The sequence below is a fragment of the Rhinolophus hipposideros genome (assembly GCF_964194185.1).
Source record: "Rhinolophus hipposideros genome assembly, chromosome: 8".
NCBI lineage: Eukaryota > Metazoa > Chordata > Mammalia > Chiroptera > Rhinolophidae > Rhinolophus > Rhinolophus hipposideros.
In genome coordinates this window covers 76326924-76349611 of record NC_138054.1, presented here as the reverse complement: position 1 = coordinate 76349611, position 22688 = coordinate 76326924, and the positions used below count along the sequence as shown (strand labels likewise).

Sequence of the window (22688 nt, the reverse complement as noted above, 5' to 3'; positions counted from 1 at the left end):
CTAACTGGAAAATAAGCCCTAGTATGATTTTTCAGGATGACATCCCCTGAACATAAGCTTCCTAACGTGTCTTTTGGAGCAAAAATTAATATAAGATCCGGTTTTATTTTGGGGGAAACACGGTATTGTTCCTTCATGTTACTTTGGGCATTAATTACTTTAAAAAAAAATAAATTTTATTGGGAAATATTGGGGGACAGTGTGTTTCTCCAGGCCCCATTAGCTCCAAGTCGTTGTCCTTCAATCTAGTTGTGGAGGGCGCAGCTCAGCTCCAACTCCAGTCGCGGTTTTCAATCTTTAGTTGCAGGGGGCACAGCCCACCATACCAACCAGCAACCCTGTTTTAAGAGCTCACGCTCTAACCAACTGAGCCATCCGGCCACTCCAGCATTAATTACCTTTTCCAGGAATCCTTCCCTGATGCCCCCAAGATGAATCAAAGCAAACTGATTGTTTCCCAAGCAGCTGAGCTATTTATATTCCATTATCCTATTAAATCGACTCACATGGTACTGTCTCCGTTTACTTCTGATTGCCACAACTTGCCCATAAACTCTTTTGAGGGCAGAGATAAAGTCAACAACAGTTAACAGAATATCTAGAACACAATAGACTTTCAAGAAATATTCAATTTAAAAAAATGAATGAATGGGCAGTAGTATAGATTACAGTGGGGGAGCTAGAGCTAGAAGTGTCCGTTTAATGTAATAATATAAGAGCGTGGGCTCTGAAATCAGCGCTTAGATCTGTATCCCTGCTTCTCCACTCCCTTGCACGTTTTTTAACTTCTTGCCTGCATCTCCCCATCTGTAAAATTACAGTAATACTTGGCTCCTAGGGCTGCTGTGAAGATCCAAATTTGAAATTTTGATATTTTGTTCATTAAGGGTTTTTTGGTATTAAATTTGTAAAATGTTGCATTCAAGTATTATTTATCTTAGTTACTGAGTTTTTTTGGTGTCCCCTTAAATTTTTTGCTCCAGGAGAGTGCCTCATTCACTTAACTCTAGTCCCCACTTTGTCCACCCCCTCCTATCTGCTTGACACATAAGCAGCATTCAATAAATGCTCGTTGAATTTACTTAACACCCTATATTTTTAAATTGGTTAAAAATATACACAGTAAAGTGAACAAATATTAAGTGTATTGTTGAGCTCTTTAATTGTTCAGAACATTATGCTAAGCAGTAAATGTCTTTTCTTTTCACCTTCAGGTACCCAACAAAAAGTCTTTGTTTTATAAGTAAGTCTCTCTTTATTCTGCAGCTCCCTTCCCCAGGCTCTCTTCCCCTCCCACCCCTCGTCAGTTCCAAAAGATTTCCTAGACAAAAACATCTCCAGGTCGTCGAACTTGAAAAAAAAAAGATTTCCTGGAGGACAGCCTATGACGTCAAGGTTCTCCATACACCCCGTAACTCCCAGAAGACGCTTCCACGGAGGCCGCCATCTTCCACACAGCAGTGTCGCATCTTGCGCATGCGCTCCTGCTTGCCGGGCGAAGAGCGACTGCAAGCCCCGTCGGTACCCTTGGGCTGCGCGGCGGCGGAGTGGAGGTTTGTACTACGTCGGCTTCTTGGCCGGAAGCGAGGAGAGGAGGAAGGAGCGTTGCACTGTCCAGGGGGTTTGAACTGTAAGGCTGGGGGCTAATTGTCGCTCCTAAGCTTAGAAGTGCTTGGGCGGATATAATTCCCTGCTGTATGAGAAGAGGGTAGAGCGCGCACGGAGGTGTGAGTGGTCACGTGTTCTCGATGCTGTAGGAGGACCTAAACCGTCATCTTAACTTCACGCTTCCGCCTGGCTCGCTTTTAAAAGCCGTTTTCAGAGAGGCGGAACGCCCGGATTTTATTCTGGTGCGCGCTCTGCTACCAATTTACTGTGTCCTTGGGCTCTTCTCCGCTGCTCAATATCCTTGTCTATATGTTGAAGGACAGGCAAGTCCCTTAGTCACCATTCGGTTTTTCTGAGTATTATTACATGTCCATTATGTCATCTGAGCCAGAAAGTCTTGGGGGCTAAATACCGTTGACCCCATTTTACAAGGAAGGCATTGAGTCCCAGGGTGAGAGGTATGATGACTTCTTCAAGATTGAACAGAAGATTTGTAAAGATTTCAGACCTTGAGAGTAGAAAATTGTGCTCTCACTCCGTGGTCGGGTTTCCTTTGTGTATTTCTATATCATTAGTTCCTGAAACTGGCCTATAGCAGTTACTCAAAAATTTTGAATGAGCCAATGAATCTTTTGATGTTAAGGCCAATGACACAAGCAGATCTGGTGTCTTTACCTCTCTGATGTACTAAGTAGTGTAACTCTTCTCCAGGTGTATCCTGTGCTTTACTTCATTGGGGTCTTGGAATCCAGTCTAAGTTCTTCAATTTAATTAGACACCATGGAGGCACCTCCAGTCACCATGATGCCTGTCACGGGGGGCACCATTAACATGATGGAGTACTTGCTGCAGGGTAAGTGAACCTGAGCGCGTGGATTACCTGCTTTCCTCTTTTCTGTTCAGCTTCTGTGGAGATGAGAGCCTGTTAGGCAAAAGCAGTCTGCGTAACTTCAGGCACCCAATAGACTTTTTAAAAAAATGTTTACTTTTATTTATGGTCACCAACGCATAACGTTAAATTTACCACCTTAAACGTTTTCACAGCTACAGTTCAGCAGTGTTACGTATATTCACATTGTTGTATAGATGATCTCTAGAACTTTTTCATCTTGCAAAACTGCAACACTATACCCATTAAACACTTAATTCCCCTCCCTCCCACCCCCAGCCCTTGGCAACCAACTTTCTACTTTCTGTTTTTGATTTTGACTACTGTAGATACCTCATATGAGTGGAATCATAGAACTTTTGTCTTTTTATGACAGACATGCTTATTTCACTTAGCCTCAAGTCATCCATATTGTAGTATGTGACAGGATCCCCTTCTTTAAGGCTGAATAATGTTCTGTTTTATGTATATACCACATTTCTTTACCTGTACATCTGTTGATGGACATTTGGATTGCTTCCACCTCTTGGTTATTGTGAATAATGCTGTAATCAACATGCGTGTGCAAATATCTCTCCAAGATCCTGCTTTGAATTCTTTTGGATATATACCCAGAAGTGGGATTGCTGGATCATAGGGTAATTCTATGATACTCTTATTAGTTAGCTTCATCTTATAGATCAGGAAACAGGTAAAGTAACTTGCCCAGAGGAGAAAACTCGAGACCCAGAAAGGTTAATGATTTTCAGAAGGTCATATAATGTTTAGTGAAAGAGTTTAGGCTTTAATTCAGATCATTCATTTAGTAACTTCATATGAACAAAATAAGGTTATTAATTTTCACTCCTCAAGCTGCTCCTCTTTCGGTCTTTCCCATTTCAGTAAGAGCCACTGCCATTCACCAGTTGCTTGAGCCAAGCATTCAAGAGTCAATCTCCATTTTTTCCTTTATCCTACATCTAGTATATCTCTAAGTCCTACTCATTTTACTTCCAAAATATATTTTAAGTGTGTCTTTTCTCCACCTGCAGTACCACACCCTGGTTTATCATCCCTGAACTATATTAGCAATCTCTCACTTATTACATTGCTTCTACGTTTGATCATCTCTTCTCACACAATAGCTAGTCATCTTTTTAAAAACTTATTATTAAAAAAATTCAAACATATAGAAAATAGAGACTATTATAGTAGACACTACATTTCCATCATCTAGATTTCAATTTCTATAATTTTGTGATGTTTGCTTCATCTTTTTTTTCTTTTGCTGTTTTTAAAGAAAATTTCAGACCTCACAACATTTTATCCCTGGACACTTCAGTATACATCTCTTTAAAAAAAGTGTATTTTCCTTCATAACCCCGATACCATCATTATTATCTTAAAAAATTAATAATACATTTTTAGTATCATCTAATACCTAGTCTATATTCAAAAATTTCCCCCTAATTGTCCCAAAAATGTGATTTGTAACCAGGATGCAATCAGGTTTAATGCATTACGTTTGATAATTGTGTCTTTTAAGTCTTTTAATTTGGACCAGTCTACCCTTGCCCCCACTTTTTTCCCCCATGACTGTGTCTTGGTGAAGAGTCCATCAGTTTTCCTGGAATGATTTTTTTTTTTAATTTTTTTTTTTTATTGGGGAATATTGGGCAACAGTGTGTTTTCCAGGACCCATCAGCTCCATGTCAAGTCATTGTTTTCAATCTAGTAGTGGAGGGTGCAGCTCACTGGCCCATGTGGGAATCGAACCTGCGACCTTGGTGTTAATGAGCACCACACTCTAACTACTGAGCCAATCAGCTGCCCTGGAATGATCTTTTTAAAATGTAAATCTATTCATGTCTTTCTCTATTGTGTGGAGAATAAAATGTGGAACTAATAGCTGCCCAATGACCTTAGAATAAAATACAGCCTTTACCATGGACTGTGTGTAAGGCCTGCAGGCTTTGGCCCATGGCAAATCCTCATTTCATTATCATCTGCCATCTCACTCACTACGCTTCAGTCATGCTTCAGTCACACTGATATCCTTTCATTTCCTTAAGTTCCTCAGGCCCTTTTCTTATTCTGTGCTTTTGCACTTGATGATCCCTCTGCCCCAATACCTTTTTCAAATAAACACCTTATTTTTATGCTGGTCTCAGCTCAGTTGTCTTTCCCTTAGAGAGATCTCTCACTACTCCAACCCCTCAGGGAGGTGTCTTTTCTCCACCCCCACCAGTTTCTCTCTATACCATCTCCCCTTTACTTCTTTGTATGTCAGTTTATATGTTTACTTAATTATTTTTTATTTTCCCCCACTAAACTGTAGTTTCTGTGAGGGCAAGCCCCCTACTTCCTAGCATAGCCTGGCAAAGCATTCAGTGAGTATACTTTGAATGAACCAACACTTACAAAGTTCATCAAATGTTTGAAGAATGAACAAACATATTTTTGATACTGTCCTAAATGTATGATACAATGTATCAAATGTAGAATCCATTTCCTGTTCTCATGATCTTGTCCTATAATTACTGAGACCTAACTGTTGCTTTTCCTTCAACATTACCAATTTCCAAAAATTTAGTCAAGTGAGTCCTCCTATCAGTATTTTCCAGTTACGATAATATACCCTATTTACTTTATTACTCTATTAACAGATGTAGTCAATAAATATTTGAATGTGTTCCTACCATTGGAGTATCAGAAATGGAGGAAGAAAGATAACAAAATCAATCCATAATTAATATATTGAAGGATGACTAAAAAATAGAGGTGGTAATGCTAAAGAAAAATAAAGCAGGGAAGTGGAAAGAAATTGAAGGAAAATACACTATTTTTTTAGGGTGATTAGAAAGACCTCTCTAATAAAATAACTCTTGAGAAAACATCTAAAGAAAGTCATGAGATGAGGTATGCAGATATCTGAGAGAAGAATATTCTAAGCATAGGGGCTAAAGGATGGGGCTCTCAAGAGAAATACTTTGTCAGATACTTGGCATTTTCAAGAAATAGCAGGAAGATCGCTGTAGCTGGAGAGCGTGACCTAGGGGGGATAGTGAGAGGAAATGATGTTGGAGAGGTAGCAGAGACCACAATCTATAGGGCCTTATAGACGATGGTAAAGACTTCGGGATTTATTCTGAATGGCATGGGAAGCCATTGGAGGGTTCTGAGCAGAGGAATGTCATTATCTACCTTTTGTTCTAAAAAGACCACTTGGCAGTTGTATGGAGAAGAGAGGGAGAAGGCAAGGGTAGAAGCAGGGTATTGCAAAGACCAGTCAAGACATGAAGGAGGCTTGGACTAAGTGGACGTGACTGAGGGAGTGAGAAGTGGTTGGACTCTGTATATATTTAAAAATTTTTGATTGGATGTAGGGTATGGGAGAAAGAACGGAGTCGAAGATGATTCTGTGGGTTTTGGCCTGGGCAACTGGAAATAGAGAGTTGCCATTTACTCTGATGGGGAATACTGCAGAAGGAATAAGATTGTGGAGGAAATATCAACAGTTTGATATTGAACATGTCTAGATGAAGATGTGTGTTAGGCATCCAAATGGAGAAGTTGAGTGCACAGTTGGATTGAGTGGATAGTTAGATGTATGAGTCTGTAGTTCATGAGATATCAATGTGGAAGTCCTCAGGACATAAATGATATTTAAAGCCATAGGACCTAGTTAGGTCACCTAGGGAGGCGAGATTGTTGCTAGAGAAGAACAACAGAGTCCTAGGAGCCTCCAATATTTCGGGAAGATAAGGAAGACTCAGCAAAGAAGACTTAAAAGGAATGATCAGTGAGTTAGGTGAAGAACCAAGAGAACATTGTGTCCCAGAGGCCAAGGGAAGAATAGATTTGAAAGTGGGTATGATCTGTCCCAACTATGTCAAATGCTGCCAGGAGGATGAATAACATGAGAACAAAAATAAGTATATTTCTATGAAGCAGTTAATTCACTTTTACTTAAATATATTACATAGCAAGGAAATGTTACATTTCTCCTATAAATCAAAAACCTGTTTGCTGGAAATTAAGACAATTTTTAAAATAAATGACAACAAAACAGTATTACTACATTCTAGATAGATTCTGTTACTTGCTAAAGGTTCGGGGCCCAAAGCTTGTTGGAGGTGAGCATTGTTACAGAAGGCCTAAAGACTTTTTAGTACCAAATAAGACAATGCAAAAAATCGAAAAGGGATTAACTTTCTCATAATGTTATATAATACCTTGGCAGTAAAACCCCTCTAAAATCTCATTTATTGGGCCTGTGCTTCACAAAACACTACACTAAACTGTTTAGGTTTTTCACTTATTTTTTTCAATCTTTTGCTAATTCCATTACCCAAAATGAAAGCTGGGACTCAGTACTGCTTTTTTCTTCCTCAGGAAGTGTTTTAGATCACAGTTTGGAAAGCCTCATCCACCGCCTACGTGGTTTGTGCGACAACATGGAACCTGAGACTTTCCTTGACCATGAGATGGTTTTCCTCCTTAAGGGCCAGCAGGCCAGTCCTTTTGTTCTAAGGGCCCGGCGCTCTATGGATAGGGCAGGGGCACCCTGGCATCTGCGCTACCTGGGACAGCCGGAAATGGGAGACAAGAACCGCCATGCTCTGGTGCGAAACTGCGTGGACATTGCGACCTCTGAGAACCTCACTGACTTCCTGATGGAAATGGGCTTCCGCATGGACCATGAGTTTGTTGCCAAGGGACATCTGTTCCGGAAGGGCATCATGAAGATTATGGTGTACAAGATCTTCCGTATCCTGGTGCCAGGGAACACAGACAGCACCGAGGCCTTGTCACTCTCCTATCTGGTGGAATTAAGTGTTGTTGCACCAGCCGGGCAGGACATGGTCTCTGATGACATGCGGAACTTTGCGGAGCAGTTGAAACCTCTGGTTCACCTCGAGAAAATAGACCCCAAAAGGCTCATGTGACTAACACAGTCCGTCCACCATTGGGGTCTTTCGTCACCTGTTACAAAAAAGAAGACTTTAGGGCTGGACCCGTGGCTCATGCGGTTAGAGCTCCATGCTCCTAACTCCGAAGGCTGCAGGTTCGATTCCCACGTGGGCCAGTGGGCTCTCAACCACAAGTTTGCCAGTTCGATTCCTAGAGTCCCGCAAGGGATGGTGGGCTCCGCCCCCTGCAACTAAAATTGAACAGGACACCTTGAACTGAGCTGCTGCTGAGCTCCCAGATGGCTCAGTTGCTTGGAGCGCATCCTCTCAACCACAAGGCTGCCGGTTCAGATCGACTCCCACATGGGATGGTGGGCTGCACCCCCTGCAACTAGCAACGGCAACTGGACCTGGAGCTGAGCTGCGCCCTCCACAACTAAGACTGAAAGGACAACTTGAAGCTGAATGGCACCCTCCACAACTAAGATTGAAAGGACAACAACTTGATTTGGAAAAAAGTCCTGGAAGTACACTGTTCCCCCAATAGTCCTGTACCCCTTCCCCAATAAAAAAAATAAAATCTGAAAGAAAAAAAAAGACTATAAATGCCGCATTTCACTACTACTAGCCAGGCATTCTTCCCTCAGAAAGGATGATAGTGAAAACTTTGTTCTTTGCACTGGTTTTCTCATGTGGCAAGTACATCAAAGGCGCAGGAAAACGTGGAGAAATCAATATCATCCTTCTGCATAGAGAAGGGAAATAGGAATAAATTAGCCTTTGGAAAGAAAAATCTCTTAATTGTTTTATCCTTGGTACATAAGATATGTAAAATAAGACTGTGAGCTCATATACTATGTGGTAATAAAAGCTATGAAGAGAAATGTCTATATTTCTGACTCTTTACCCAATTACCCTGCTAATTTGGGATGGATTCATTACCAACTGGAACAAAAAAAAATGAGTTTTTAGTTTTAATTTTGAGAGAAGTGATAGCTTTTACCTTTCATAAAAGTAGCATGTAAAAAAAAAAGTAGAATGTGTTTGTTGTTGAAAATTTTTAAAATACAGACAAAAATAAGAAAAATAATCTGTAATCCTATTCAAAGAGATGTACTAGTTTTATTTTAGTATATATCCTTCTAGTCTTTATTTTTATAAATTTATGTATGAGATATTTTATAACAATATTCTGTATATACTCGTTTGTAACCTTTTTTGTTTAATTTACTATTAACATCTTTCTAGGACATTAGGCTACAATGCTGTAAAAACAAACAAAAAACTCATTTATTTAGTTCTTAGTATATCGGTGCTATCCTAAGTCTTTTAGGTATGTTAATTGAATCCTCACAGCAGACGCATCTTATAAACAGGGAAACTGAAGTGCAGAGAGATCAATTCACTTTCCCTGGGCTATACAGCTGCTAATTAGCAGAGTCTGTGTTTAAATATTGAGAATTGTAATTGCTATTGGTAACCATCATACGGATTTTCCATAATTTAATTGATTCCTCTATTTTGAGATTTTCAGTTTAATCCCAATTGTTTGCTTTTATAAACAAGCCTGCAATGCTAGTGCTTTTATTTAAATCTTTATTGACATCTATGATTATTCTTCAGAATAAATTCTAGGGAACTGCTGAGTCAAAGAATATGCACTATTCTAAGACTTCCCACGCATTACCAAATGCCTTCCAGAAATGTCCCAGTTTTCAACACTCCTACCAGCTCTAACTGAGGTTTCCAACACTGTTGCCAAAACAGTGTGACCATGGGGCCGGCCCGGTGGTTCAGGTGGTTAGAGCTCCATGTTCCTAACTCCGAAGGCTGCCGGTTCAATTCCCACATGGGCCAGTGGGCTCTCAACTACAAGGGTGCCGGTTCGACTCCCGCAAGGGATGGTGGGCTGTGCCCCCTGCAACTAGAAAATGGCAGCTGGACCTGGAGCTGAGCTGCGCCCTCCACAACTAAGACTGAAAGAACAACAACTTGACTTGGAAAAAAGGCCTGGAAGTGCACACTGTTCCCAATACAGTCCTGTTCCCCTTCCCCAATAAAATCTTTAAAAAAAAATACACAAAAAAACCCAGCAGAGATTTATATATATAAAAAAAGAAAGCCTCTTTCTTGTTTTGTAGTCTTCCCCTTTATTCCTAAGCTCTGTTCTCATTCCCTCTATCCTGTGGGCAGCCACTCATATGTTCCATGTACGAGTATGTCTTTGCTGCCTGTCTTATAAAATATGTAGTTACATGAATATGTTCAATTCACATAAGTGTTATTGTGCTATAAATGTTCCTTTTCTTTTTAAAAGTAGCATTGCTTTTGTGATACGCTCTTGTTGCTTTATAGAAACCTAACTCATAATTTCCAATATGCATACGCTTTCCTACTAACAGGAATATTAACACTTAAATAGTGCTTAACTGTGGCAGGAGCTTTCAGTGTTTTAACTCGTGTACTTGTCACAACCACCATATAAGGTAATGACTACTCCCATTTTCTAGATGACAGTGAGACACAGAGAGGTTACTCAGATTTTCTACTTCCATTCTTCAAAGTCAGAACTAATAAATCACGGAGACTAAATTTTACCTCAGGCAGTCTAGCTCCAGAAACCAGGCACATAACCACTGTGCATCTGACACGTATTAAAACCTAGATGCCTTCACCTCTCTATTACCATAAAAAATGCTAAAATAAGCAAATTTGTCAATTGATAATGAATATTCCTCTGAGCCACATATCTATGGGCATGTTCAGTTTTGCCAAATATTGCCAGATTGCTTTTCAGAATAGCTGCGCTATATACATTCCTACAGCCAGCGCACAAGAAGTCATGTTCACATCCTCACCCACTTGGGTGTTACCCATCTTTCTAGTTTTCCCCAGTTTGATAGATGGAAAGTGGCAGCTCTTGATTTTTTGTTTTTGTTTTTATTGTAGTATAATTGACATACAATATTATATTGGTTTCAGGTGTACAATGTCATGACTTGGTCTTTGTATACATTGCACAGTGATCACCACGATCAGTCTAGTTACCCTCTGTTACCAAAGTTAATATTATCGACTATTGTCCCCATGCTGTACATTATATCCTTCCGTGATTTGTTTGTTTTAAAACTGGAAGTTTGTACTTCTTGATCCCCTTCACCCATTTCACCCACCCACAAAGCTCTTAGTTGTTTCGATTTGCATTTCTCTGATTATAATTACATTTGAGCACTTTTCTTCATATGCTTTTTTGTATATGAAATTGTATAGACTGCCTAGTATGTGAAACTAAGTTATCTATATCTTTTGTCTATTTTTCTAATAGCTTTCCCGTCATATTGATTTGTAGGAATCCTTTGTATATTCTACACATGAATCCTGTTAGTTTTAAACATTGTAAATACCTTCTCCCAGTATCTATTATTATCTATATCCTTTGCCTATTTTTTGTATTTGATTTCCTGTCTTGTTGGTTTGTAGAAATTGTGTATATTCTACACATTATTCCTTGTTTTTTTTAAACATTGCTGATACCTTCTCCCATTCTGTCACCTTCTTGTTAACTTTGTGATGTCATTAATTAAGCAGATGTCCTAAATTTTGGCCTTCTGATTTAGAGTCTTTTTTTTTTTTTAGGAAGTCTTTATCCCTAGGTAACAGATTTTCCTGTTATCAGTTTTATAGTTTTAACTTTAACATTTCAGTCTTTAATCCATCTGGAGTCCACCTTTAACATAGTTTCAAGTAAAAATCGAGCTTTTTTCTCCACATGGCGAATTAGATTTTTTGTCACTATCTGAAAAACAATCCAGTGCTTTGTGATACCATCTTTATCACATATTAAGTGCCCATGTATGTACTTTATTTCTAAGCTCTCCATTCTATTTCATTGGTCTTCTTCTTTGTTTTGGTGCCAGCTACACAATGTTTTTTATTACTGTGGCTCTGTGGTAAAGCCAGTTCTACCAGTAAGGCAAGTAGCCCTACTTTTATTTCCCCCTCAAAATAGACTTAGCTTTCATAGACCTTTATTCTTTCATATTCATTTTAGAGTAAATTTTAGTTTCTCAACATTACTACTAGCATTTTTATTGGAATTTCATTGAAAAGGTATAGATTAATTGCGGGGAGAACTGACATCTTTGACTGGAACACTGCCTCCCCAGAATTCAATGTGGTAGGCTTCCTTTACCTCTAACATGTCAGAGAAACCTTCCCTGACCATCCTAAATTAAGGAGCACACTCACTCCCCATCACTATCTTATTTAATCTTTTTCATAGCATTTATTGCTAAGCAACTTTATTTATTCATTGCTTCTCTACCAGAATATCAGATTCATGAGGATAGGTGCTTTGTTTTGTTCTCTGCTGTATCCCTAGTACCCAAAGCAATGCTTGGCCTATGTTAGTCTCTCTGAATATTTGTTTAATAAACGAATAAATTATTTACACTACTGAGATTATCCCAATTATGACATTTATTCTGGTCTTCTTATGTCCCTTAATGGAGTTTAAATATTTTTTTGGATGAACATCTTAGGCATTGCATTTTGGCCAGTTACTACACGCCAGGAGTCGGCAAATTATATACCTGTGCACGTCAGCCTGTTGTTTGTGATGGTAAATAAAGTTTTATTGGAATATCCACATTCACTCATTTAAATATTGTCTATGGCTGCTTTTGTACTCCAATGAACAGAGCTGAGTGGTTGCAACAGAGACCACGCAGCCCGCCAAGTAGAAACTTTACTGTCTGGTCCTTTACAGAAAAAGTTTGCTGATCCTTACTATATACTATCATTTAGCTGCTATTTTAGATTATGTTATATTTTTATTACATTTTAAGGTGGTTATTCCTGGTATAGAAGGACACTATTGATTTTTGTAAGATGATTTCTATTCTTGCAAACTTGATTAACAACTCATATTCTGATAGTTTGCCTGCTGATTATGTTGTGTTTTCCTTATAGACAGTCGTGTCATTGGCAAGAGCGGCAAATAGAAAGAGTACATACCTCTTTTACCTTATTCTTGTTTGAAAGAATTGGGCAGACTCTCAAATATTCTAGATAACACTAGTGGTCATACTGAGCATCCATGACTTCATCCTGACCTTAATGCCATTGCCCCAAGTTTCTCTATTAAGTGTGAAAAAAATCATGTGCTTTTTTCACCCTTTGGTCCATTAATGTGGTGAATTACATTGACAGATTTTCTGTTGTTGGGCCATCCTTGTATTCCTGGGATAATTTCTATGCATCGTGATATTATTATCTTTTAAATACACTGTTGGATTTGAGTACCTATTATTTTGTTTAGGATATCTGTCTTGTGGACTACCTTAATTGCCACCCAGAGATGTATGCCGTGTGACCACTCCCTATTTTTCCAACTTCTCTGCTAGAACTACAATCTAAGCACTGTGCTAGATGCTGGGTTACAGCAATGGCTAAGACACAGTCCCTGTCTTTGATAGCTCCCATTATAATGGCAGAAACAGATATTTATACAGTTTGTATAGTCGGAAAACCTATGTAAACAATGGGCTCCTTCCCAAAACAAATGAATTTTTCGCACTAAGTAGGTCTGCTTCCCTTTCCTTGGATATACCTCAGTACTCTTGCTTATGTATTAATCTTTCTTGATACTATTTCACCTTTTCCTTCCCACTCATTGCTGCCTATGTGACTCCTACACAACAAAAAAGCAAGATCAAACAATGGAAAGCATGCAACATAGTGGTTAAGAGCTTAGGCTTGAGAGATAAATAGGAAATAGGTTCCAATTCTAGCCATACCATTTATTAGCTATGTGACCTTGGACATATTGCATCAACTCCTAAAGAATCGATTTCCTCATCTGTCAAATTGAGAATAATAATACCTTCATCATGTAGAACATATGATGAACTAACCTGTGGGAAGGTTTTCAACCCAGGGCCTGACAAGTCCCCAGGATTTTCACTTTCTGCCCTTCTGCAATTATTCCTGGACCACAAGAAGGTCACGAAGTCTCTTTCCTCTGACCTCTGACATTTGATGGTAGCTAAGTGGCATCACTTGTTTCACATTTCATCGTGTTCCCTGTATAGTAATTCTTTATCTCTTGGCTTCTAGAGCCACTATTTAACAGCTGTTTGTGTCTTGGACCAATTATTTAAACTCTCAGAATGTCTATTTTCTCATCTGTGAAACAATCATAATTACAATACCTACTTCATAGAGTTGTCATATGAATTATTAATAAATGATCATAGAGACCTAGCAGAATGCTAGCAGAGTACCTAATACTTGTCAGCTGTTTTCAATTTTAGTATTATTAACAAGACTGTATGCTTCTTAAGGAAGGAAAGAGCACAGATCCTGGAGTCTTGAGTTCAAACTGAATACCACAGGTTTATTGCTCCAGCTGGGTACATCTCTCTAGGCCTTTGTTTTCTTATCTACAAAATGGGGATGATAATAGAACCCAGTTCCTAGAGGTTGTTGTAGGGATTAAATGAGATAATCCACTCATTTAGTATAGTACCTGACATAAATACTGATTTATTGATCAATTGTTATGTGCCAGGTAATATGCTAAATATTTTATTTAACATCGTTCTAAATATTTTATTTCTGTGAACCCCATAACCCCTGCCTAGCTTAGTGCTACTCAGATAATAACTTATCAAATATTCATTGAATGAATGAGTGAGTGAATTAGTGAATGCTGAGCTGTAGACCACAAGAATCTTGCCTATGTAAGCGGGTTTGTACCAAGTTAACACTCCTCATTCCTCTGTGATGAGTTTGTGTGTAAGCCATGAAATTCAGCATCTGAGAAAAAAAGCTGGAAAAAATTATGGAAAGGGGAAGTTTTTATACCCTGGCCTTTTTTTTTTTTTTTTAGAAGTGCACAGCTCACAGTGGTCTATGCAGGGATTGAACCAGCGACTTTGGTGTTATACCAACTGAGTTAACCAGTCAGTCACCCTACCCTGGTTTTTGTACTCAAGAGAAATCACTCATTCTTTAGTGCTGTTATTTATTTATCATAACTGATAAAATGAATTTTTAAAAGTTGTTGTAGGCAAGTGTTGAAATTTACAACATTCAAGGTCATGGAGAACATGGAGAAAATAACACCTTTTTTGGAGGAAATAAAAATCAATGCAACTGTCTTTGAGGGCATTTAGCCTAAGGAAATAATTAAGGAAGCACAAAGGTATAGCATAAGGTTTGTCATCCTAGTGATGGGTATAATAGCAAAAAATGAAAATAATCTAGATGTCTCAAAAGGAGGTGGAATAAAGAAATGATACTTCATCCATACAATGAGATATGTTGCAGCCATTTAACATTTGTAGCAATGAATTTAATGACAGAGAAACTATTCCAGATAGTTCATTTATTAACTTTGTGGACTTAGGCAAAGTACTTAACTTCTCTGCCTCAGTTTCCTAATCATTAAATGGGAATACTAATATTGCCTTCCTTATACAGTTATCATGAGGATTAAGTGAGTTATTACATGTGAAAACATTTGGAATCCTATCTGATCCATAGTAAACATTATATAGATATACCAAGCTGTATTATGTGAAAAAGAAAGTTTCAAAACAACTTGTATCTTATGCTATCATTTTTTTAAACATGTACATAGAGAAAATAGTATGAAAGTAAATATGTACTTCAAAAGGTTAATAGTCATTGCTTGGTGTTGGAAATATGTTGTACTTTTTATTGGTTTTGCCTATCTTTTTTTTTTTTTTTACAATGGATGTATATTTCTTGTGTAATTTTAAAATAATAATAATTCGAAACAACGCAAACAAAAAGATTATTGCTTTAGTAGGGGAAGTATCTGGAATTTCCCACACTGCTGGGGCCCTGATTTTTAGCCGGTGTTGTCTGTGTAAGAATGTGAAGCAGGGGTCAGTCTTCTCCATTCATTTTAAAATATGATCTCCCCTCTTTTAAAGAGAAGCTCCCACACCCAGGATGCCCTTAGGCAGCCACAGGTTCTTAGCAGCAGGAGGCCCAAGAATCTAGAGGCAACACTGAACTCTAGAGGGGACAGGATGTGAGTCATTACTTTGGCGTTTTGTCAAGTTGACTACAATTGTTTCTATGTTTTTCCTCAGAGGTGTGAATATGAAGTGATGAGATTAATTTTAAAAAAAAACAAATATACCATAAGGCAAACATCTAAATATGTAGTTCCCTTCAAAGTACTTATTTTGAGAAATCACAGACTTATTCACAATTTTTTACCATTTATTCAAATATTTTTTTTTTTAGTTTTGGGGGAAAGAGTGAAGTCAAACCTATTGACTTTAAAACTGGTTTGTATAAAATATTTTACTAGTTCCTAATTTATTAAAATTGTGATACCAAGTGCTTGTTTTCAATGCAGTGAAATGGGTACTCTAATGTTTCTAGTGGTATTATAAATTAATGAAAACCTATTGGAAAGCAATTTGGAAGTAAATATCAAGAACAATCAAAATCCTGATACCCTTTGATTTCCCTTCTGGTGATCCAAGCTGAGGAAATAAGCTAAAGTATGGAAATAGCTACATATTTCATAACAGAAATTTGGAGTCAATCATACTGTATTCCATAGTTGAAAGTTGCTAAGAGAGTGGATTTTTAAAGTTCTCATTATAAGAAAAAATATTTTTGTGACTGTATGGTGACAGATGTTAACTAGACTTACTATGATGATCATTTTACTGTATGTGCAGATATTGAATCATTACGTTGTACGCCTGAAACTGATATAATGTTGTATGTCGATTATACCTCACTTAAAAATAAACTTGAAACTAAATATTCAACAAAAGAGAAGTAGTTAAGTAAATTCTGACACATCCATTAAAATTATTATGAGGACTGACTCTACAACAACATGAAAATATCCTTATGATATATTATTAAATTAGGTTAGCATGTTACAAATTACATGTATTATTTTAAAAACTATATATATATATATATATATATATATTTTTTTTTTTTTTTGTAAAGGTTTTATTGGGGAAGGGGAACAGGACTTCATTGGGGAACAGTGTGTACTTCCAGGAAGTTTTTCCAAGTCAAGTTGTTGTCCTTTCAGCCTTAGTTGTGGAGGGTGCAGCTCAGCTCCAGGTCCAGTTGCTGTTGCTAGTTGCAGGGGGCACAGCCCACCATCCCTTGCGGGAGTCGAACCGACAACCTTGTGGTTGAAAGGACACACTCCAACCAACTGAGCCATCTGGGAGCTCAGTGGCAGCTCAGCTCAAGGTGCCTGTTCAATCTTAGTTGCAGGTGTCGCTGCCCACCATCCCTTGTGGGACTCAAGGAATTGAACCGGCAACCTTGTGGTTGAGAGCCCACTGGCCCATGTGGGAATCGAACCGGCTGCCTTTGGAGTTAGGAGCATGGAGCTCTAACCGCCTGAGCCACCCAGCTGGACCAAGTGACTTTCTTTTCTGTTTGCGGGAAGCCTCTTGTCTGGTAATCCTTGTCTTTCTGCTCGTGAATAAAAGTGGGAGACTAAAAGCTGATTGGAAGCTCTGTGCATGAAGATGGGAGCCAATGACCATGAGTTACCATTAGCTGGACGTCTTCAATGGCATTATCTTTTTTTTTTTTTCTAATTCTAAAATGTTCTGGTTTTCTCTATATTGCTGCTTTTAAATGCAACATACAAACATAGTAGATACCAGTGATTTTTAAAAACGTAACACATTATTCAATACATTCAATGCAGCCAAACGGAAGAGATTCAAAGAAGGGGGACACAGCACTTCCCTGCCCTGCCCAGGAGTCCCACCCTGACAGCACCATCTCAGTGCTGTTATCTTTATATCTTTCATATTGGGCTTCATTTTCCCCATAGACGACTCATCTGCCCAGGGAGAGAAGGTTGGCTACCAACATTCTGGGACCAGAGTGTGGGAAAAGTGTACTGATTCCCTTTTTTGTTTTTGTTTTTTGTATGATGTCCTTAACTATCTGGTGACCATTATTCCAGAGATTGTCTGTTTGACTCTCTCAAGAGAATAAACCTCCATCATTCTGCTGAGGTGGAGGAAGGGTAGTAACCTAGAAGGTACAGTGAGGGAAGGGAACTAGTGATATAGGAGATTTTTGAGTGAGTGCCCGGATTGTGTCTTGTGACTCATGAGAATGAAGAAGGGAAGCATGGGACCAAGGAGAGGTGAGGAGTTTAAAAAACAGAGGATAGTTTATTGAAAGCAAAGCGTCAGAACTTACGGGCGGGAGGGGGTCCCAAATGGGGTGCCCAGCAAGGGGCAAAGGCTTTTATTCTTACATCTTCTCTTGCCCATTTGAAGAATGGAACTGGCACCTTCCAATGAAATTCATCTACCGGGTTTGTTCTGATTGCCCATCCTGAGGGGATTAACAAAATAACCCACTCCTATTTATCAGATTTGTTCCGTTTTTCTGGCCAAAAGGAATTTGACGATTAACTTCAAGGCACTGTTACATTTTGTCCTGGAGCGAAGGAGTGATTTCAAAACCTGGAGTTTCAAGATATGGCTGCCTTTGTTTATTCCACCAGGGACCTTCTTGTCTACCTAACAACATGCTAAGTAACCTGTCTCACTCACTAGGCCTTCAACCAGTTCTTATTTTAGCTGCTTTTCACCCCCATTTCCAGGGATACCACTGGTATATTAATTCCTGAACATATCAGATGATGCTTCTCAACTTTCTCCAGATTCTGGTCCAGGATTCAGCATTCTTGAGTCTGCCAAGCCTATTATTACTCATTCATCTGCTTTTCCACCTGCAAAATTCTGTTGTATTTACTGTCCTCTCTCCCTTACGATTTAAAACAGTCGTTTACTGCAGTTTTAGTGGGGGTCGGAAGGGGAGGGAGTGGATAGGAAAACTAGGTGCATGAGAAATTATAGCCATTGTCTTTATCCAGAACTCTTTTGTTGGTTTTTTATGGGATCATATTATATCCTACTACTTACAGACAGGAAAATTACTTGGATTTCTCTGTTCTTCAGTTTTTTTTCATCAGCAAGATCCCAAAAATGGTTGTACCTACTTTATGCTATTGTGAGGATTAAGCAAAATACCATGTTTAATTGTTAAGAAACATATTTTCCCCACATTTTTCTATCTCTAAAATCAGAACGTTTAGCACAAGTCCAAGCATATTATACACATTCAATAAATGATCTTAGATTCAGTGAAATACAGTAATACATGCAATGTAATTGAAGAGTGCCTGAAAACAAAATGTGTAATAAATGTTGAAGACAGGATTATTATTATTATGCATACTAAACCATACTTAACATTCTGAAACCTGCTTATTCTACTTATACAGCCTTGTGTCCATTATTCTACACTAGTAGACAGCTATCTACTTTACTGTCTTCAAAGTTATATGATATTCTGTAGAATGGTTGTACCATCTAATCATTCCTCTATTGGTAGACATTTAGTTTTCAAATTTTTCTCTGAAATACTGATAGTGGACACCCTAGTAATACATTCTTATACACTTGTTCTGGTATTTCTATTGTAAGATAAAGATCTAGAAGTGGAATCACTGTATCCCACTTGCTATGTGTCTGAAGGGAATTTCTAGAGTGAAAGAGGCATGTGAGTGGATAATCAAGATCTTGATTGAAGCAGTCATTATGTAATTATGGAAAGCGTGCTAGACTTGAAGACAGGAAGCCTAAATCCTAGTGGTGACTTTACCACTTCTCTTGGAAAACATTGTTTGTTCTTTCATTTGTTCAAAAATATATACTGAATTCTGCCTATTCTGCGCCAGGCAGTGTCAGAGACTAGGAATACAGAGATAAGTAAGACACAGTCCTTGCCCTCAAGAAATTTACAGTAATTTTTGGGGAGATGGCCATGTAAACAGATGTTACTTGCTCACTGTGTGACCTTGGGAAGTTGCTTAACCTCCTGAACGAGTCCATTTTTCTGTAAAGTAGGTAATAGTCCTTACAACCATAGGGTTGCCATAAAGATGAAATGAAATCATGTATATGAGAAGTGCCCTGCACAGAACCTGGCACACAGTATGCACTCAATGAATGGAAGCAATCATTATTGTTTTAGTAATAGGATAATTATAATAAGTAATTTGCTATAGTTGCTGTGTTAGTAGATTTACCTTTCTGAATTCTTTCTACAGTACGAAATGAGTTGTTGAGACAAGAATATAGCATATACAACATGGCACTTGCTAAATATTTGTTTCTTTTCTTGCATTTTATGTTGAGATAAGGGTAAATAAGCAGGTTAAAATGCACACATCATATGTTTGAACACAACAGTGACCTTCCTGGTCCATGTGTCACAGAGCCAATTCTGGGCCCCTCCTCAGCTACACAAATTTCACCTCTGGCCATATCTGAACACCTGGAATGAGGCTGCATACTTCCCTGCCCACAGCGACAAGTAATCATGGAGACAGGATGTTCATATGGCCCAGGGCTGATGGCTGCTTCCTTCAGGGGTTTTTACCTCCCTGTTTACTAAGCACAGCTTGCACCCCATCCTTAATGGTCACTTATTTGCTTGACATTGACTTGGTGCAATGGTCTGGCCCAGAGCCCACGTATTGGAGTCAGGCAGACATGGGTTTGAATTCTAGCTCTTCCATTTACTCATACTTGCTCTAGGAATCTCAGGCAAACATCTCTGAAACACAGTTTTCTCATCTGCAAAATGGGCAATATTAGTATCATTAATACTATATTAGAATTATGGAATGAACATGGCTTGAAAGAACAGGGTTTAAAACAGATAATATGTAATATGTGTAAACTATTCGACATAGTCTCACAGTATGTGCTTTGTAGTTTTTAGTTATGATCATGATCATGTTTACTTTCATTAAGGTATCTCTGGTAGTCCTTGGCAGATGGTTGATGCTCAAAACCTGGTAGCTATTACAATAAGTTACCTACAGTTTCTGACTGCCAGGAGTATGGCTTTGTTATTTAATTATGTAGTTTGTTAGAGATTCAGACAATCTTTCGCCTAGTGTTTAGGGACCTGGTTTCATCATTCCTGTAACTGACAATGTCTGGCACCCTTTCTGGCACATAGTAGGCTCTCAATACCTAGCTGTTGAATCATACTCAATTGAACTGAACATCCATTCAGACATGAGCTCAAGAGCTGTGTCACCAAATAGCTTTCATTCCAAAATTGACAGCCAACCCTGACACAGACATGCTTACACAGTTTGTAAGGCATGATTTCAACTTCCTGCATTGCAGACATCCCAGTTAATAGTCCATTTCACTCACATGACCCTTAGAAGGAAAGGACACGCTGAATAGAAATATCTGCTAGGAAACATGTTAGAAGCTGAGAGAATGAACTTTGGTCTAGGTATAGCTCCAGGCTTATATCCTGGCTCCAGCACCGCCTACTGGGTCAGTTACTTAATCTCTCTGAGAACATCTATCTTCTCATTTGTGAAAAGGAGATATTCATAGCATCTATCTCATCAGGTTATTGTGAGAATAGTCACTTCTTTCTGAAAGCTTCCTGCCGCCCGTGGTAGGTTAGGTTCACTGTTATACTCTCCCTATACTACCTGCCAATTACCTTTTGTAATTACTTCTTCGACTGCTCAGTTCCTGATTGTGAACTCCCACAGGACAGGGATGGTGACTGTCTCATTCATTCCCACGTCCCCAGTGCCTAACTGTCCCTTGGGTGCACTGTATTTGTTAACTGAGTGAAATAATAAGATAATAATGCACATAAATACAGAACCTAACATTTAGGTAGCGCTTAATAAATGGGATATATTATTATCTACAACACAGTATTGTTAATAATACTCAGCATTGTTTATTCACCTTGAGAAAACTAATAGAGTAGGAGGAGCAACAAATTAGAGATAGGTATTATGAATCCAGGTCTGTATCTCGTGTGTTCTGTGTGCTTGGCCAAATCTTTCTTCTTCTCATTTTTCCACTATTAAAATCAACATAAAATATTCACTCTGGTGTCCAAGTTAACTTGGTCTTTGTAAAGTCTGCCATTTGCCAGGCCACACCTGACACGCTGTCCTGTGTATGCCCAGAGTTTCTAGATATATATCCTACACTGCCCGAGTACTCGGCTTTCTCAGCTGCTACTCCATTCTGACCCTGCCGACCCCCTCAGTTTGTTACACCAGTTGGCGGTCTCCTGGCTTCCAGCCTTGAACTACTCTGCTCCTCACAATAAAGTTCAAAATCCCTCAGGTTTTAAGAAGCCTCATCTTCCCATCTTCCCGTGCTCGCTGTGCTCCAGGCTTTCCTGAAGTTACTGGAGGCACTAATGTCCCTGTTCAGGGCCTTCCGACCTACCTGCTGTTCTCTCTGCTTGGAGCCCGGTTCCTCCTCTCTTTACCAGGCTAACCTCTATTCAACCTTCATGTGGCACCTCTAACATCACTTCTTAAGGGAACATTACTTGGCTCCCTCGGAGGAAGTTAGGCTTCCCTATTATATGCCGTCTTCCTTGTAGATCTGGTGAGTCATTGTCAGAGCTTCACATTTTAAAAGAGAAGTTCAGAAGGTGAAATTTCTGTTTTTAATGATGACAGGCTATTTGTTTGTTTGTTTGTTTATTTATTTATTGCAGGTAATTTAAAAATAGTAAAATGCTGATGGCTGAACCAAAGTATCTGTAGGTTAGTGACCGCCTGTGGCCTGCCTGTTTGTAACCTGATTGTCCAACCTTTGGTCGTACTTGGTTGCCGTGTTAATCATCACTCCACCATCACTCCACTTGTTAACTGTCCACTCCATGCCAAGCACTGTGCTTGGTGCTTTACATAAATGATTTCATATAATATCCCAACCACCTGTGAGGTCAAGTAAGGTTCAGAGAGGTTAAGACACTTGATCAAGGTTTACAAACCTTAAGTGGTGGAGCCAGGTGCTAAAGGTCTTTCCATTGGACTACTGTGTGTCAAGGTACAATTTGTCAGTTTAGAATGGGAGAGGCTCTGACGTTCTGCCCAACAACTACTACTAATATGTGTTGTGTGCTCACTATGTGCCAAGCATTGTGTGAAGTCCTTTACGTGACCTGATTCAATCCTCCCAACATACAAGGGAGCTACTGTTATCATCCGGATTTTATAGATAAGGAATCTGAGGTATAGAGCAGGTATCTGATTTACCCAAGCTAAAGACAGGATTCAAACCCAGACAATCTGATGCCACAGTCCCCAATCACCAATCTGGGTTTGAGCTGAAAGGGAAAAGGGAAGAATTTATGTTACTTTTTCTCCAATCCAGAGCCCCAATGAGGACTGA

At 38.9% G+C, this 22688-nt stretch overlaps 1 protein-coding gene across 4 annotated transcripts in view; it reads left to right on the top strand.

The window, feature by feature from the left end:
- Window positions 1–1434: 1434 nt before the first annotated feature.
- LOC308501254 (mediator of RNA polymerase II transcription subunit 18) overlaps window positions 1435–22688 on the top strand; it is a 101254-nt gene continuing 80000 nt past the window's right edge. The window contains exons 1-3 of one of the 4 annotated variants that reach the window (XM_081057309.1): window positions 1435–1553; window positions 2320–2461; window positions 6872–8462. In XM_081057309.1, the coding sequence (XP_080913435.1) occupies window positions 2389–2461; window positions 6872–7425 (627 nt within the window). In that variant the 5' untranslated portion in view covers window positions 1435–1553; window positions 2320–2388 and the 3' untranslated portion in view covers window positions 7426–8462. Of the gene's footprint in view, window positions 1851–2319; window positions 2462–6871; window positions 8491–22688 lie in introns of those variants that run through there. The other 3 variants (XM_081057310.1, XM_081057311.1, XM_081057312.1) reach the window with 3 other exon arrangements.